Source organism: Passer domesticus, chromosome 2 (genome assembly GCF_036417665.1).
Source record: "Passer domesticus isolate bPasDom1 chromosome 2, bPasDom1.hap1, whole genome shotgun sequence".
Classification (NCBI taxonomy): Eukaryota; Metazoa; Chordata; class Aves; order Passeriformes; family Passeridae; genus Passer; species Passer domesticus.
In genome coordinates, this window is record NC_087475.1 from 107,577,158 (window position 1) to 107,592,509 (window position 15,352).

The following is a 15,352-nucleotide window of genomic DNA, read 5'->3' on the forward strand; positions in this document are numbered from 1 at the left end:
AGCTTGTGTCTGTATACCAGGGAGATGTGCACACTTGTTTCTGATTGAAATTTAATTAACAAATGATGGGAGGGGATTGAGCCCTCAGTGAAAGATAACAGAGTATTTACCCAGATGTCAGCTACTTCCAGTGAGGGAGAGCAAGAGAGAAAGTCAGCTGTGACGTGGCTAATGTGGAAAGGGTGAGGAGTGCCTTTAAGAAAAAGCACTGTACAATCAAGTTTCCCTGTAGCAAGACCTCTCTTTTTTTTGTTGTTTTCATTTTTTTCCCCTCTCCATGCACTAAATTGTCCCTGAAAGCAGAAGAGAGATTTTGTTTATCATTTTCTACCCTGATAGAAAGGCAATCTGCTGTCACTGCCCAGGGGATTAGTGTCCCGAGATGGGATTATATTGTAGCCAAATAGGAATTGAATGGGGTGGATATGGAGTATCTAAAAGAGCAGTGACCCTTTTCCTGGGAAGCATTAGAGCAAGAGATCAATCTGTGGTCATGACATACTCAAGCCTTGATGAGTTGTGCATGGATACCCCAAGCACAGTTCAAGGGGAAGAAATCTTTAGAGCCAGGGCCAGTGGTGTAAGAGGTGGGTGAGTGGCACAGGGCCCCTGCTCCTTGGAAAGGGAAGTCCTTCCTTAATCTGAATCCTGATGCTTCTCAACATGCAGGCTTGGGAAACCTGTGTTGGCAGCCCCTTTTGCTTCCCACCCCCTCCCCAGGGTCACAGGGAGATGTTTGACTGTGTGCATTTCAAATTCCCTCTCCCTGGCGAGGGGCCTGTCTCATCCCAGCACCCACATGTCCATCCCGATGATTTGTGGGGGCTGCTGGGGGGGTTCCTGGTTGATGAGGACACATTGAGGGGTGAGGGGCCAGTGTCCACATCTCTGGCTTGCTTTGCCCAAAGGTGGCCTGGGTGATTAGACTGATGGCCTCCTGACGTCAGATGAGATCCGTTAAAAGGTATTTATCTCAGGCTTGGGCCAAAGCCGCGGGAGAGATTAAAAGAGATTGAGGCCAAGATAATCCCCGTGCAGCATCCCACTAAAGTGGCTGCCAAAAGGCATGCCACCAAATCTTTTGCCACCCCTGGCCCCTGTGCCCAGTTCTGTTTTCCCCATCCTGAGCCCTGTTTGCAGCCGAGAGAGGGTGTGGTGACCCTGCCATTGGTTTTCCCTTTGCTGGCCCTCTCTGGTGGCATCATCCCTCTTTTCGCCCTGCCCAGGACACAAGTGGCATGCTGTCCCTGGGAAAATAGGAATTCCTGTGACTGTGAGGTACAGCAAGCCCTGCCCTGGTGGCTGGTAATCCTAGGCTGTTCTGGCTAATCTTCACTTTATTAGTTTGTTGCTGATATAAACAGAGGGAGTCAAATCCGCCTGGGATTGTTTCTTTCCCTTCAGGAGCAGTGTGCTACTCTCTCTTTTCACCCCTCCCCATCCACCTGCTTTGCATTACGTCCCAATCCGATTTCCCCAAGTCTCTGGTGTCTGATTTAATTTGCCTGACGCTGCTCCTGGAATCAGCCCTCCCCCAACCCCTCCCGTCCACAGCCTTCCAGCTCCCCATGGGGAGATCAGTCCTGGGAGAGGCTGAGGAGCAGAGAGGGAGCAAGGGACTCGCTGGGTGGACAGACGGGACTGACTGGAGACTGCAGAGGTGCAAGGGACTTTTGGGCAGTGAGGAGCCATTCTCAGCAAGGGAGGCAGGCTGTGAGGGCCCCATCCAGAGGGGACTGCAACCCACCTTGCTCTACAGATCCCGGTAAGTTTGCCGCCTTGCAATGCCTGAGGTCACCTTGGTGAACCTGGCATTTGGGACCCTGAGTTTCTTGGAGTGGTTATGTGGGGAGCCTTTGAGCAAGGGCTCATCCCATCAGAGGATGAGGGAGGGTAAGGTTGTGGAATGGAGTTGGGGTTAGCACTGAGGAGTCTTTGCAGTGATGAGGGGGCTTTGCACTGGGATGGGGTTGCTTGTTCTCCACTTGGCAGGTAAATCTCACCAGTTTCCAGACTGGAGCGGGAGGGTAACACCTCCCCTGATGGACCTGGCACTCGCTGCCTGCATACAGCCCTGCTCTCCCCGTGCACCTTGTGCACACCTCTGTGCAGCTGGCTGCTGTTCTGGCTGGAGAAGGAGCCCTGAGAAAGCAAGGAGCAGAGCAGGGTAATTTTACCCTGACCTTTGATCTCCATCACAGGAGAGAGGGATCATCTCTGTATCCGGCTCTGCAAGGAGCCCAGGGTCACCAGGGCGAGCCTCCAAAGTTAGTCAGGGATTACACAGAGACCCAGGGATGCTGCCTGTTCCCACTGAGTCCTTCTTCTTGCCCCTTTCCCTTTTCCATTCACAGCCCTCTCCCAACATTTCAGTGACCACTCCTGCAGCGTGGGGGAAGCTACCCAGGAGCAGATAATAAGAGGGTTCACCTTGCCTCTTTTTCCCACCCATTACTTGCATCCTTACCCCCACCAGGGAGTGATGCAGGTGACTTGGAGGGACAGCCCTCAGGGAGCAAGCTGGGCCATCTCCATGGCATTGTGCAAGGGATATGGCCACTGCTCTGAAAAGTCAGGGCGTGGCAGCAAAAGGCAGAAGATGGATGATTCCAGATTCCCCCTCCGTCTTGCACCACAGCAGAGGCATTTGATGTGCTATAAGCAGACACCAAAGGACTCAGGATGGGTTTGGTTGCCCACAGACAGGAGTGCTGCAGCAAGAAATTTGTTAGAAAAGGCAGGAGGGGAAAGAACTGTCATGTTGGAGAGCAGAAGAAATGAAATGTGATTTCCGAAGTCAAGACCTGTGAACTGGATGAGCACAGCTAAGGCAAAGCTCAGAACAGGGCTGGCATGAACCAGCCAAGCCCAGGCTCTGTTTGGCTGTGCCCTGCTTGCTCCTGGTGGTGCTTGCAGGAGGCAAAACTCTGGAGCAGTGCTGGTGCCAAGGTCCTCCTGTCAGTAGCTGTGCTGAGAGTGGTGAATTGTTTCTTTCAAAGGTACCTAAGGACTTGGTTTCCTCTACTGCTTAGCATTCACCTGAAAGAGCCCTTATTTCCAGAAAGCACCAAGTGTGTGCCATTTAAAAGCCTTTCCCATTAAAACTAGCCTGGGCAACCACCATGAGCAACTGTGAGCTGATCCTTAGATCCACAATAAATGTGTATCCCTAAGGTCCTGCTGGTCAAGGCAGGAACATGCTTTGGCCAAACTCCATTTCCCTTTCCTCTCTTCTTCCCCCATTTTGTTCCTCCCATTTCCTGCCCTAAATTTACATGACCATAATGAGCTGCTCTTTTGCACACCTGCCCTGGTCCTCCAGGGAAGCAGCTGCCCTACGCTGGGGACAGCTCACTCTCCACAAATTGCACTGGGACGTGACGGATGGAGGCGACAGGCAAAGATGGAACTATTATTATCACTCATATGTGGCTCCTTGTCCTTCTGAGGCTGAGAACAATTCCCAACTTCATTTAGAGTGTTCCCTCAGAGGGATTTAAAGGTTGGGACACAGTCCTGAGCTGCACCTTCTCTATATTTAGCCCTTTTTATCCGTCCTCGACATCCTGCCCCTGCTGCTTGATCTGCCTATGGCTCCGAAAGCCCCTCATCTGGTCGTGCAGCTTTACAGAGCAGTGAACTGGCATTCCCTTGCTAGTGCCAGAGTTGAGAAACAACCAGAGAAGGGAAGAGAGCAGCAAAAAAGCAGGAGCAGTGAAAGGAAGACTGGGATCCCATGGGTAATGAGGAGGATGAGTACAGCCAGCTTCACTGGGAGCAGAAATTGGAAGGAAGGGAGAACAAGGTTCCCATCTCTGTGCACGTCTGGGTGGGCAAAACCAGAAATCTACAAAGAAAAATTAGGGCAGGTGGATGGACAGTGATCTCAGAGAGCCAAATGTATATGAAAAAACAGCCTGAAGAACTTGGGAACCAAGCAAAGGAGGCTGGAAGGAGTCAGAGGGAGGAGGTTACCTAGCAGGAAAAGGCAATCCAATGCTTAGGGTCAATGGATCAGTCTTAAGGGACACTGGAAAAGTGTAAAGTGTGGGCCACAGTGGTAGGGCTGGCGGCACAGGGTGGCTGGAAGTTCAGGTGTGCTGCTTGGTGTGCTGTAGGCTGTGAGCAGAGCTGGATGGAGCCTTGCAGCCTGACTGCACACTGAAAGTGAGGGGCAAACACCCCAGCAAAAGGAGGATGTGCAGCCTCTGACCGAAAGCTGCAAGGCCTTCCCCAGCATCTCCCCGCTCTGTCAGTCAGCTGAGAGGTGGAGTGGAATGCCAGCCCTTTCCCAAAGGAGGAGAAGTGCATGGAGGTGGGCTTCCATGGCCAGGGTCCCTCAATGAGGTGCAGCTGTGCATCCTTGCTGGGAGGAGCCCCCCATATCACTGTTCTGTTGGAATGAGAGAAGAAAAACCAGTGGAATGGGCCCAGCTCAGGTGCTGAGGCTGGCAGCCCCAGGCCATGTCTGTGGCACATTCCTCTGGGCCCTGGCAGTGCTGCCCTCCTTCTCCCTCACCATTTCCCAGGGCTGCCAGCCCCATCCAGGGCATGGGCAGTGAGCAGGGAACACTCAGCAGTGCTGTGCCTCTATCCAGCCTTGGATCCAGCAGGCACGAGTCTCTCTCTGCAAAGTGTATCCTGAAGTAGCTTCCTGCTGGGATGGCCTCCCAGGAGCTAGGGGAAACCTCTATCTCGTTCTCTTTCCTACACTCAAAGCCATGCCTCAGGAATCATTGAACAAGCAAAAACTCACTGTGCCTGGGGGATCCAAGGAAAGCCATGGAGACATTGAAGGGAAGGAATTCTTAAAGGAAACTCAAAGTGCTCTATCAAGCTGCAAGCAAAGGTGGGACTTGGGAGCTGTCTGGATGTGCTTGCCCACAGCAAGAGAGCAAGTCTGGCATGGAAGGACACAAAGCCTCACTGACCAGAGGAAATGAGGCCTTCAGGCAGCAGGGATGATGGAAGTGATGTGACTCAAAGGAACTAGGAGAAATTCTGCAGATGCTGCTGGAACATTTCTTGGGCAACACCTGGAGCACATCTGGACACACATCTATCCAGGTGAAATGTTGGAGCAATGAAAGATCACGTTTGTCTACAAAAGTGGGAGATGCTAGAATCGCTGGTGAAGATTTAAGTGCACATAACAAGAAAGAGAGAACAAAACAGAGATTTTGTATAATGATACAGTGCACCTGCATCTTGAATATGGATTACAATTCTGGCTCCCTTCTCTCCCTGCAAAAACGTGTCATCTCTGCTCTGTAAACAACTGAAGAAAAGCTCACAGAACAGCAGAGATAACAGGACATAACAGCTTACACGGGAGGAATGACTAAGTTTGCTCTGCACTCAGGAAAAGGGACGGGTATGACAAAGATGTATAAAATACCGAGTGATGCAGAGGTGAATAGAGACCAGTTGTTTGCTGATCCTTCCAACTCAAAATATAGCTACTGTCAAGTGGAACCAGTGCCACCAGGAAGTGATAGAAGCAGGAACTTCTTTGCAGAGCCTGCCACCCAGCTGTGGAAGGCATCACCGTGGGGTACTGAGGAGGCTGAACTTGGCATGGGCCACATCACTGCAAAAAGGGTGTGGAAAAATGCACAGAAATCCATCAAGGACTTGCACACAGTAATGCTGCTCTAGCTTTGGACGTCAGTGAAAAGCTGGGGCTGGGCAAGTAGGAGGTGTACCCCTACTGGCTTATGTTATTCTTAGATACTTCCCTAGGCATCAACCTTTCTTTTTATGTTACTTTGCTTTGGTTTTTTGTTTGTTTGGTTGGTTTTGGTTTGGTTTTTGATGTGAAACTGGAAGGGAGCCCTAGCCCTGAGAGAGCACCTCAGCAGCCCTGTAGATTTCCTTGGTGTTCAGAGAGTTGGTTGGTCCTGCCTGGTGAGGCTTTAGGCTTAGTACAAACAGTAGGAAATAGTCAGTGGGCTCCCCCCATCAAGTTTCTTCCTCCTGGAGCTGAGATGGACAGCTTGGCCATGAACAGGGAGAAGCTGATGAAGAAGTGCCAGGGCTTGGAATGGAGAGGTTAAAAATGAGTGGACAGGTGTGGCCAGAACCTCAGCAAGAGGCTCTGGAGTTCTTTAGCTTCTGTACATGTATGTGTAAGCAGGATCCAAGACAAAATGGACTCTGACCAGGCCCAGCACAATCTTCCCAAATGCTAAGGGCTGTGGCCAGATACAGCACGATATTACTGAGTATTCAGCCAAGAAATGGTCACCATGCCTTTGTCAGAATATCTGCATTTCCACAGCTGAGCACTCACACTGGTGTCCTATCTAACTCACACCTCTCTCCTTTGATCTGTCTCCCCAGAATCCAGGCTGCCCCACGTGGAGGAGCCACCCCTAGGTCAGAAAGATGGGGGAAATGGAGCAGATGAAGCAGGAGGCTGAGCAGCTGAAGAAGCAGATTGCGGTAATGCTGGCAACAGTCATGAAGCTGCTGAGAGCGTGTCTACCCCCACTCCCCCCCAGTGCATGCCCAAACTTTCCTCCTCAGCCACAAGCTGGAGCTGGGCTTTCTCCACCTATGTTCTTGTAGCCCTGTGCAGTTCTCCACAGCCCTTTAGATGCTAATGGAGATCTTCCCACCATGGTGGGGGGAAGGGAGAGAAACAGGGACAGGGGTCCCACGAGTGTAGTGAATCCCCAGGATCTCCTCTGTCTGTGAGACAGCTGCTGTTCTGTCAGGTGGGAGGGTCTATGGAAAGGGTGTAGCACAGCAAACAGGATGCTGAGCAAGTTTTGGCTCACCTTCCTGACAATTGACTGGTGTCAAGGTGCCCTGATCACAGACAGATATTCCCCCTGTGCCGGCCACAATCCAAACACAGCAAAGCCACAGTTCCTACTTCTAGTAGCCCTCAGACATTGACCCCAAATTTCATTTGTCACTGCCTTCCCCATATGTTTTTAATCTGTCTCATCTGCTGTTGTCTCTTCCAGGATGCCCGGAAAGCCTGTGCAGACACAACGCTTGCTCAGGTAAGGGACAGGGCTGCCTGGGCAAGCCAGCACCACTCTGAGGGGTTTCTGTCCAGTCAGGAAGGAGCTAGGAGGCAGAGATGTGGAAAGCAGTAATGGTAGTCCAAGACAAATTATTTCTCTTCCTCCACTCTTTCGTTAGATTGTGTCTGGAATGGAGGTGGTTGGACGCATCCAGATGCGGACCCGAAGGACCCTGCGGGGACACCTGGCCAAGATCTACGCCTTGCACTGGTCCACAGACTCCAAGTGAGAGCGCTGCTGCTGATCTGCTGGGAGCAGGACAGCACACGGGTGTGAGGGGTGGGAAGGCTCTGATGGGAAGAAAGCCACTAACACCATTTTGTTCCTCTCTCACAGACTTATGGTCAGTGCCTCACAAGATGGGAAACTGATTGTGTGGGACACATACACAACTAACAAGGTAGGAGTCTGCAAACCGGGATGCTGGAGTGGGTCCCCTCGGAGCTGGTGTCCTTGACCCTGACACTGTTTCTGGTCCTTCCAGGTTCATGCCATCCCTTTGCGCTCTTCCTGGGTCATGACCTGTGCCTATGCCCCCTCTGGCAATTTTGTGGCCTGTGGAGGCCTTGACAACATGTGCTCCATCTACAGCCTCAAGTCTCGTGAAGGCAACGTCAAAGTGAGCAGGGAGCTCTCAGCCCATACAGGTGTGTGCTCTGCCTGCCCCTGCTTCCAAACCTCACCCTTCTGTCCCTGCCCCTTTTCTCATACTTGCTTGTTCCTGCTTCCCAGGATACCTCTCCTGCTGCCGATTCCTTGATGACAACAATATCGTGACTAGCTCTGGAGATACCACATGGTGAGTGCTCCCTCCTGCATCCTGGTGACAGGATCTCTGCTCTTAGCACAGCAAGCGCAGTCCTTGTGCTCTTCAGCACTCCACTATCTCAGGAGGAATTATGCCTACATGGAGAAGCCACATGGAGCACCTAGGAAGTCAAATCCATTCTTCCTCCCTTGGCAGAACAGGTGCTTCTTTCCTCAGCTGAGGCCAGGTCAAGCAGTAGGGACCATGTCAACAGTTCTCACAATGAACAGGGTCATTTATGTCTTAAACAGAAGAGTTTTAATTTTATGTGGAGCACTCATACCTTCTCCACTTCTCAAGTCTTGCCTTCTGTGCAAGGGACACTGCAGAGGCAGTGCCTTGATCCTTTGGTTCCTGGTTCTCAGGGCTCGCTGTGCTGTGACTCTGAACAGTCCTGAGTCTTTATTCACCCCACCCCATCCCAACACCTGCTTTGGAAGAACCTTTTGACTAAGGAAATGTGGCATTTCCATCAGAGATCAGGGTTACACAGGGTTTGTTTCCCTGGCTGTGGTGTGGGATCCCACTGAACAAGAGCTTTGCACAGACACAGAAGACCTTTTTCAGCTGCTTGCTATTTTTTGGTGTTTGTGTCCCTCTTACAGTCTCTCAGTATTCCCTTCAGCTGTTACACTTACAAGGATATGCCAAACCTCACACACCCCCAGTCTTAGTCTAACTCTGTTTTGGCAAAGGTATTGCCAACAACAGCTGTGAAGATATCTCCTGTTGTTTACAGCTGACTCCAGGGATGCTCTCACCCATTTTCCCATGCAGTAGCCATGGCTTCCCTCCTTTTGCTTGCGAGAGGGACAGCTCTTCATCCTGGCTGTGGGTCTGCTCTGCCTGGGCTGGCTCTGAGACATCCTCACCTCTCTTCTCCTCTCCTGCAGCGCGCTCTGGGACATCGAGACGGGGCAGCAGAAAACTGTGTTCATTGGTCACACTGGAGACTGCATGAGCTTGGCCGTCTCCCCTGACTTCAAACTCTTCATCTCCGGGGCTTGTGATGCCACTGCCAAACTGTGGGACGTGCGGGAGGGCTCCTGCCGCCAGACCTTCTCAGGGCACGAGTCCGACATCAATGCCATCTCCGTACGTATGCTGTCTGCACAGGGCTAGGGAGGAAAATGGGGGGTGGAACAGCTCCGAAACAGCCTTGGGACAAGGCTGAAAGCTGTCACAGCCAGCAGGGTAACAGGGGTCTTAGACCTTGGCCGCGTGATCCACCTGAAGCAGGGAGTGCCCAAGTTCACTGAAGTCTGGAGGAGGGCTCTCCCCAGGCACCAAAGCATCCGAGTCTTGGACAGGCAGCGCACCATGGTCTGTGGAGCTGAGCATCCTGACTCAGGTGCTGGTCCAGCTTTGCTTGCAAGAGCACGTGGGAGCTGTGGTTCGGGCACGCTCCAGCAGCCCTGGCACAAGCGAGGCAGCAGGAATACCTAACTCAGCTGAGGTCAGCTCCAGACAGAAGAGGTGGCAGATCTTCTGAAGATTAAATTTTCATGGGAGGCAGCTCAGACATTTGGGAGGAAGCACCTCCCTCAGAGCTGCTGAGATGGCAGGACAAGACGCATGGCAGGCTATTCCTTGTAGCTAACCAAATGCCAGCTTCCTGCAGTCTGCTGCTCAAACCACCCTCCACTGACATCAGTTAGTGAAACCTTTCTCAGTTGCCCCATGGCTGCCTTGCCAGCCACATGATTTTCTGCCATACCTGCTCCCTCTATTTACTCCTCAGAGCAAGACCACAGAAAATGAGCATGTATGAGAAGGCTGGGATATGAGGATCAGACAGAGGAAGGCTCTGGTAGCCAGAATTATGTCAGATCTCAGCTGGGGGATAATAGGTGGACACTTGTCAAGTGTCTACTTGTCCAGTCTAACAGCTGGAGTTAAAATAATCCTCCCTCAAGCACTGAAATATCTTGCAACAGCTCTAGCTCCTTAGGCCATTTGTTTTCTTGGAGTGGAAAGGGTTTATTAGACCTTATGAGAAGAATCAGTCTTCCACCTTCAGCAGACTCAAATTTTATGATCCAGTGTCTGGTCCCACCAGGTTTTCCTGCCTCCGTGGCTTCCTGGTGGTTAGCAGAGGGGTGATGAGTTGAGGAATTCCATCGGGATCTGAGGAAATGCTCACTAAGACACGGTGTGTGCCCTCCCCAGTTCTTCCCTAACGGCGAAGCCATCTGCACCGGCTCCGACGACGCCACGTGCCGCCTCTTCGACCTGCGGGCGGACCAGGAGCTCATCATGTACTCCCACGAGACCATCATCTGCGGAATCACCTCCATCGCCCTCTCCCGCAGCGGGCGGCTCCTCTTTGCCGGCTACGACGACTTCAACTGCAACATCTGGGACTCCCTGAAAGCAGAGCGCGTGGGTGAGTGGCTCCTCGAGGCCCCTCTTTCCCTCCCTGCCTTAGGGATAATAAGGCACTTATTTTCCCTAAACATAGGAAGACATCCTATACTGAAACCCAGCAGAGCTCCCTCGTGCTTAGGGAGCACACCAGAACTAGGACAACTCTCACTGGCCTAGAAGAGATATTTTTTTTAATGTTAAGGAAGTCGAGCCTTTAAACAACATTGATTAAGGGGGACAAGAAGGTTCCCATTAGCTAAAACTGCTCACAACCACCAAGTGGCTTCCCTCCTATCCTGCTTCCTCCCAGTCTGCCGGTTCCAGGTACTCACAGTGCCACTTGGTGGCCAGGCACCAAGCCAGGCGTGCACCTGGGCTTCCATCCAACATCTTTGGGTACTCTGCGATCCTTGTACACAGAGCACAGCATTTTTCTTTCAGACGTGGCCCTTACCCTTTGAAAAGTCATGAAACACAGCCCACCAACAGCACTGCTGTTTCTCAGCCTCACCAAGGACCCCATCCTACCTTAGTCTTACTGTCACTCCAGGGTGAAAGCAGTTGTGTGGGGACTCAGCTGGCCATACCCTCCCAAGAGCCCCTTTGGGTGGTGGTTGTGCACCACACACAAAAGTTCTTTGGCGTGTTGGCTCCTGTTCTCCACGTGCAGACTGTAAGCAGCTGTGCAGGGACAGACAGGGCCACCCACGGCACAGCCGGTGACGCGTGTCCTCAGCAGGGCCACCCGTGTCACCTCTCACAGGCCCCCTTCGCTCCCTGAGCTCTCTTCTTTCCCGCCACAGGGATCCTTTCTGGCCACGACAACAGAGTGAGCTGCCTGGGGGTGACGGCGGATGGCATGGCTGTTGCCACTGGCTCCTGGGACAGTTTCCTCAAGATTTGGAACTGAGGACGGCAGCAGAGAGGGGAAGAGCAGCGGAAGCATGGCCCACAGCCCGAGCCCATGCAAAACAGCATCATCAGCTGAGCACAGCAGCAATGCCTACCTACCACTCCCACTTGTCTCTAGACACAGGTCACTTGTAGGAGTCTCCCAGAGTGAAAGGAGATCAGGGAGGAGAAGCTGGGGGAGCTGGGGAGCAGGAGCAAATGCACTGGCCCTTCTCTCCACCTCTAAACAGCCCCAGCAGTTTCCAGCCTTGTGCAGGCTTGAAGAGCTGTTCTTTATGTCTCAGGACTTTGCAGTACAATTCAGACACACTGCACCCTCCTCCAAACACCTCTACCCACACCGGTACCCATCCTCCTCCTTCAGAGGACCCCTCATGCAACACCCACCCCAGACTAAGCTCTCTCCCTGCTTTAACTCTGCCTAACTTCTCTGTGCAGCTGTCCTTGTATCCATGCAGACAGCCCCAGAGACACGCTGGATTTGAGATTTCTATGGCACCACCTCAAACATAAAGCTAGAATAAATTTGGCTCATTTTCATGGGGGAACACTTAGCTCAAGTCCTATCTATGCATAAAGGGAGGAAAGGAAAGGCAGCCTTCAGACCTGCCAGAATAGCAGGGAATACATTTATTCTTTTGTTAGTTCAAGTCTTATCTATGCATATATGGCAGAAAGGTAGCCCTCAAGACCTGCCAGAATATCAGGGAATATTATATTTATTCTTATTTGTTGTCTGCTTCTTGCTGTTCCTTCCCTCTTTGCCTCACTCCTGCATTGTGTGGTGACCCTGTCTAACCAGTAGCCATCAGCCCATGTTTTCAAGTCTGTTTAGATCTTCATAGCCCAGGCAAATAAAGCAAGCTCACAGAAGCACTGCAGGCTGTGTTCTTTCCAGCATTGCAATGAGCTGAGAACTCCTTTCCTGTGACTATTGCCTGCTGGTCTCAACCAGTCAACACCTCATCCACAGACCTTGCTTTAGCTCACATCCGCAGGGGAGGCTGTTCCTCACACGCTGGAGTTGGGATAGCGAGATGAAAGTGCATCCTTTCAAAGCTTGGATATTTTAGCTCAGTTACACAACCACTTTTTTCAGCCCCTATTCCACTTGTTGGCTCAGAGCAACACCCTTGGGGGCCCAAGGCTCTGCTGGGAGAGCTGGAGATCAACAAGGTTTAGTTAATTATCAGCAGAAGGTCAATATGAATGGACAATACCATCTCACGTTATTTTGGATCTCACCCTCACGACAGACCCTTGCATAACTCAGCTTCAGGTCAGTGTAGGAGCAGTACAGCTCCAGAGGTGACACTGGATAGACATCAGTTTCCTGCAGGGAGCTGCAGATTCCCAGCTCACGCTGTTGTACATGGATTCAAGGCCACACCCTTCAGCATGCTCCAGGCAGGGGACAAGGCAGCTTTAAGGCCAATGGAAGGCTGAACTATTTGTTCCTGAGCCCTTGTCCCAGAGAAAATGTTGTGCTGAGCAAGCACAATATCAGGACATACAGCCAGCAAAGGTTGAACACAAATTTATTTACTAGAGATAAAAACTCTATGGAAAAACCAGTACAGCTGACATACAATAAAAGAGACAAAAGTCTGTGCTGTACACTAGACATGACAAGCTAGGAAGAGGAGGGAGAAATCTTTCCCCAACAGGAATAGGTGAGAAATGTGACCACTGCTTTGGGGTTTCAGTCTATTGTAGGATTTCTTCCCTCTAGTAAGTTCTCAAAACATAGGAGCAAATTACAGCAAGATGCTGAAAAAAGAAACGTCTAGTTCTCCACAAAAGGACACTGCTGGTTCTCCTTGTTCAAGTCACTCCAAGCACAGTTCCCAGATTTAAGGCTCCTGCTCAGATCCATTTCCTTCTTCTCCCCCAGGTTCTCTCCCAACGTGTGCCTCTTGCCCTAGAGAAATAAAAAACCCAAACACGGAGTGTAAAATACAAGTTAATGGAAGGTTAGTTAATTCTCAGCAGAATATGTAGCCTACTTTCAGGCCATTCAGCTTGGATTCCCTTGTGACAACGTGCAAGAGTGACTTTTTTCTACAGCCCAGAGAGAAGGAATGCACTGACATGGGCAGTTTCACAGTAAGGCCAAAGACAGACACTGAACAAGACTCAGAGGCATTCAGTAACAAGACTGACCCACAGAAAAACATTTGTGAAGTTGCTAGTCTCTATAGGCCTAGAAAGCCACAATTCTCAAGATACAGAAATGGAAGGATTTGGCTTTTTTTTTCAGCTCAGTCTCCCTCCCTCAGCACGACCATTAAGCTTTACCTGGCGAGGGGCAGGAGAACTGGGAGAATTATCATCTTGCAGAATGCTGAGGGGAGAGCGGCCAGTTCCTCCAGATGTCGCCATGAATTTGTTGTTGGGCTTGTGTCTTATGGGCTTGCTCACTAGTTGACAAAAGGAAACACATCAGCACATCATGACAAGGCTCAAAGGTCCTGGGTTTTAAATGCCTCCTGATCTTTTTCAAAGACTTACCCAAGGGCTTTGAGGCAAAGGGATCACAGAAAGGTTGATGTTGAAGTGAACTCTAGAAGACCTACTCCAGCAGGGTCACCTAGAGCCCATTGTCCAGGACCATGTCCAGCTGTCTCTTGAATATCTCAAGAGATGGAGATTCTGCAACCTCTCTGAGCAACTGCTTGGTCACCCTCATGGTGAAAAAAAAGTGTTTCCTGATGTTCAGGAGCTTCCTGTGTACCGTTCTGTTCCCTTTGTCTCTGGTCCCATCACTGGGCACCGCTGAAAAGAGCCTGGCTCTCCCTTCCTTATACCCTTCCTTCAGGTATTTGTATCTATTAACAAGATACCCCCTGAGCATTTTCCTCTGCAGGCTGAACAGCCCTCAGTCACTCCTCCAAGGAGCAGTGCTCAGCCCAGAGCTTTCTAAAGCGCAGTCTGAATCAAAGCCAGACTGAATCTCAGCACTGCTCAGCCTTAGCACAGAGATGTGCTGCCCACCCTTGCCCCACAGCTCCTCCCAAGGAGAAGCTGTAAGGTCCCTCTGGACAGGTCTCCACAGTCACAAGCCCATTTCAGAGCGGGGAAGAGCTGTCGTGTACCTCTTGATTTTGAATACAGGTTAGAAACAACTTCTCATCCCTGCAGAGAAATCTGTTGGATAACATCGCAGCTCCCAGAGAGCAGAGGCAGGGACAGGATCGGGGAGCTCGCCTGGAGAGGGCGCCGGGACCAGACGGTGCCGAGAGCGCCGACCTGCCCCAGCCCACCCGGAGCCCTGTCACCGCCACACCGAGCACTTACCCGCGGGGAAGCCGTGCCCGGCAGGGCGGCCGGGCCGGGCCGTGCATGGCGAGGCCGAGGGCGGCCTCTCCGCCCCTTCTCCCGGCGCGGGCGGGGAGCTCCGCCGGGCCGGCTCCGCGGCGGGGCCCGCCTCTCCCGGAGGCGCCGGCTCGGGCCCCGCGGCCTCGGCGCCGAAGGCCTCGCTGAGCTGCTTCACCAGGCGGTCCACGCTGTCTGCCGGGACGGAGCGGGCCGCGCTGAGCCGCCAGGCCGGGCCGGGCAGCCCCGCTCCCGCCCGCCCCGGCGGCTGCACTCACCACTCGACACGGCTCGCATGGGCGTGCGGGAGATACCGGGCGTGGGCGACCGCGGGTCCCGCTGCTGGCCGGTGCCCGCCGGCGGCGCGGCGGGGCTGGGCTGCGGGCTGCCCGCCGGGGAGCTCACCACCTGCGGAGAGGGCAGCCGTGGGGGCGGCGGGCCGGGGCCGCGCGGGGGGGAGCGGCGGCGGCGGGAGGGCGCCTACCTCGATGGGGGTGCGCAGGATGCCGGCGGTGGGGGAGCGGGGGTCGCTGACGTGCGCCAGGTGCTTGTTGCGGGGCGCGGCCGGCGTGGCGGGGGCGCTGCCCGAGGCGCCCATGGCGGCGGCGGCGGCCGCACTGCGCCCCGGCCGCGCCCCACGCGCCGTTCGAATCTCCCGCGCGCCGGGCGGGGCCGCCGCCCATTGGCCGCCGCTCGGGGGCGGGGCCAACCGACCCACGCCCACCTCCCCGCCCCGCCGGCCCGGCGGCTCCGCAGTCCCCGCCCGTCACGTCCCGCCTCGGCCCGCTGTCAATCTCCGGAGAAAGGCCCGCCCCCTCGCCCCTCCGTGCGCCGTTATTGGTGGAGGAGCCCGGCACCGCCTCCCGCGATGGCCGGAGGGCGCTTGCGATTGGGCGAGCCCGCGGGTCGGCAC

The 15,352-nt window shown here is 53.2% G+C and overlaps 2 protein-coding genes across 3 annotated transcripts; one reads left to right on the forward strand and one right to left on the reverse strand.

Moving 5' to 3' along the window:
• The first annotated feature begins 129 nt into the window (after positions 1-129).
• On the forward strand, positions 130-12,656 carry GNB3 (G protein subunit beta 3). Of its 2 annotated transcripts, none has more exons than XM_064410470.1 (10): positions 130-1,765; positions 6,343-6,444; positions 6,975-7,013; positions 7,156-7,262; positions 7,374-7,437; positions 7,522-7,684; positions 7,770-7,836; positions 8,739-8,940; positions 10,015-10,231; positions 11,016-12,656. In XM_064410470.1, the coding sequence occupies exons 2-10, from the start codon at positions 6,388-6,390 to the stop codon at positions 11,120-11,122; spliced, it is 1,023 nt and encodes a 340-aa protein (XP_064266540.1). In that variant the 5' UTR covers positions 130-1,765; positions 6,343-6,387; the 3' UTR covers positions 11,123-12,656. The 2 variants fall into 2 exon arrangements, with proteins under 2 accessions (XP_064266540.1, XP_064266541.1); XM_064410471.1 differs by lacking the exon at positions 130-1,765 and adding an exon at positions 2,373-4,315.
• On the reverse strand, positions 12,646-15,061 carry CDCA3 (cell division cycle associated 3). Its single transcript, XM_064410474.1, has 5 exons — positions 14,924-15,061; positions 14,718-14,847; positions 14,422-14,634; positions 13,423-13,544; positions 12,646-13,045 (listed from the first exon to the last, which is right to left on the reverse strand). The coding sequence occupies exons 1-5, from the start codon at positions 15,035-15,037 to the stop codon at positions 12,911-12,913; spliced, it is 714 nt and encodes a 237-aa protein (XP_064266544.1). The 5' UTR covers positions 15,038-15,061; the 3' UTR covers positions 12,646-12,910.
• Positions 15,062-15,352: the final 291 nt, after the last annotated feature.

Coding starts and splice junctions, on each gene's coding strand:
- GNB3 (XM_064410470.1), top strand. CDS start 6,388: ATGGGGGAAATGGAGCAGATGAAGCAGGAGGCTGAGCAGCTGAAGAAG. Junction 6,445..6,974: donor AGCTGAAGAAGCAGATTGCG/GTAATGCTGGCA, acceptor TGTCTCTTCCAG/GATGCCCGGAAAGCCTGTGC. Junction 8,941..10,014: donor CCGACATCAATGCCATCTCC/GTACGTATGCTG, acceptor TGCCCTCCCCAG/TTCTTCCCTAACGGCGAAGC.
- CDCA3 (XM_064410474.1), bottom strand. CDS start 15,037: ATGGGCGCCTCGGGCAGCGCCCCCGCCACGCCGGCCGCGCCCCGCAAC. Junction 14,848..14,923: donor TCCTGCGCACCCCCATCGAG/GTAGGCGCCCTC, acceptor CCCTCTCCGCAG/GTGGTGAGCTCCCCGGCGGG. Junction 13,046..13,422: donor GTTCTCCTGCCCCTCGCCAG/GTAAAGCTTAAT, acceptor TTATTTCTCTAG/GGCAAGAGGCACACGTTGGG.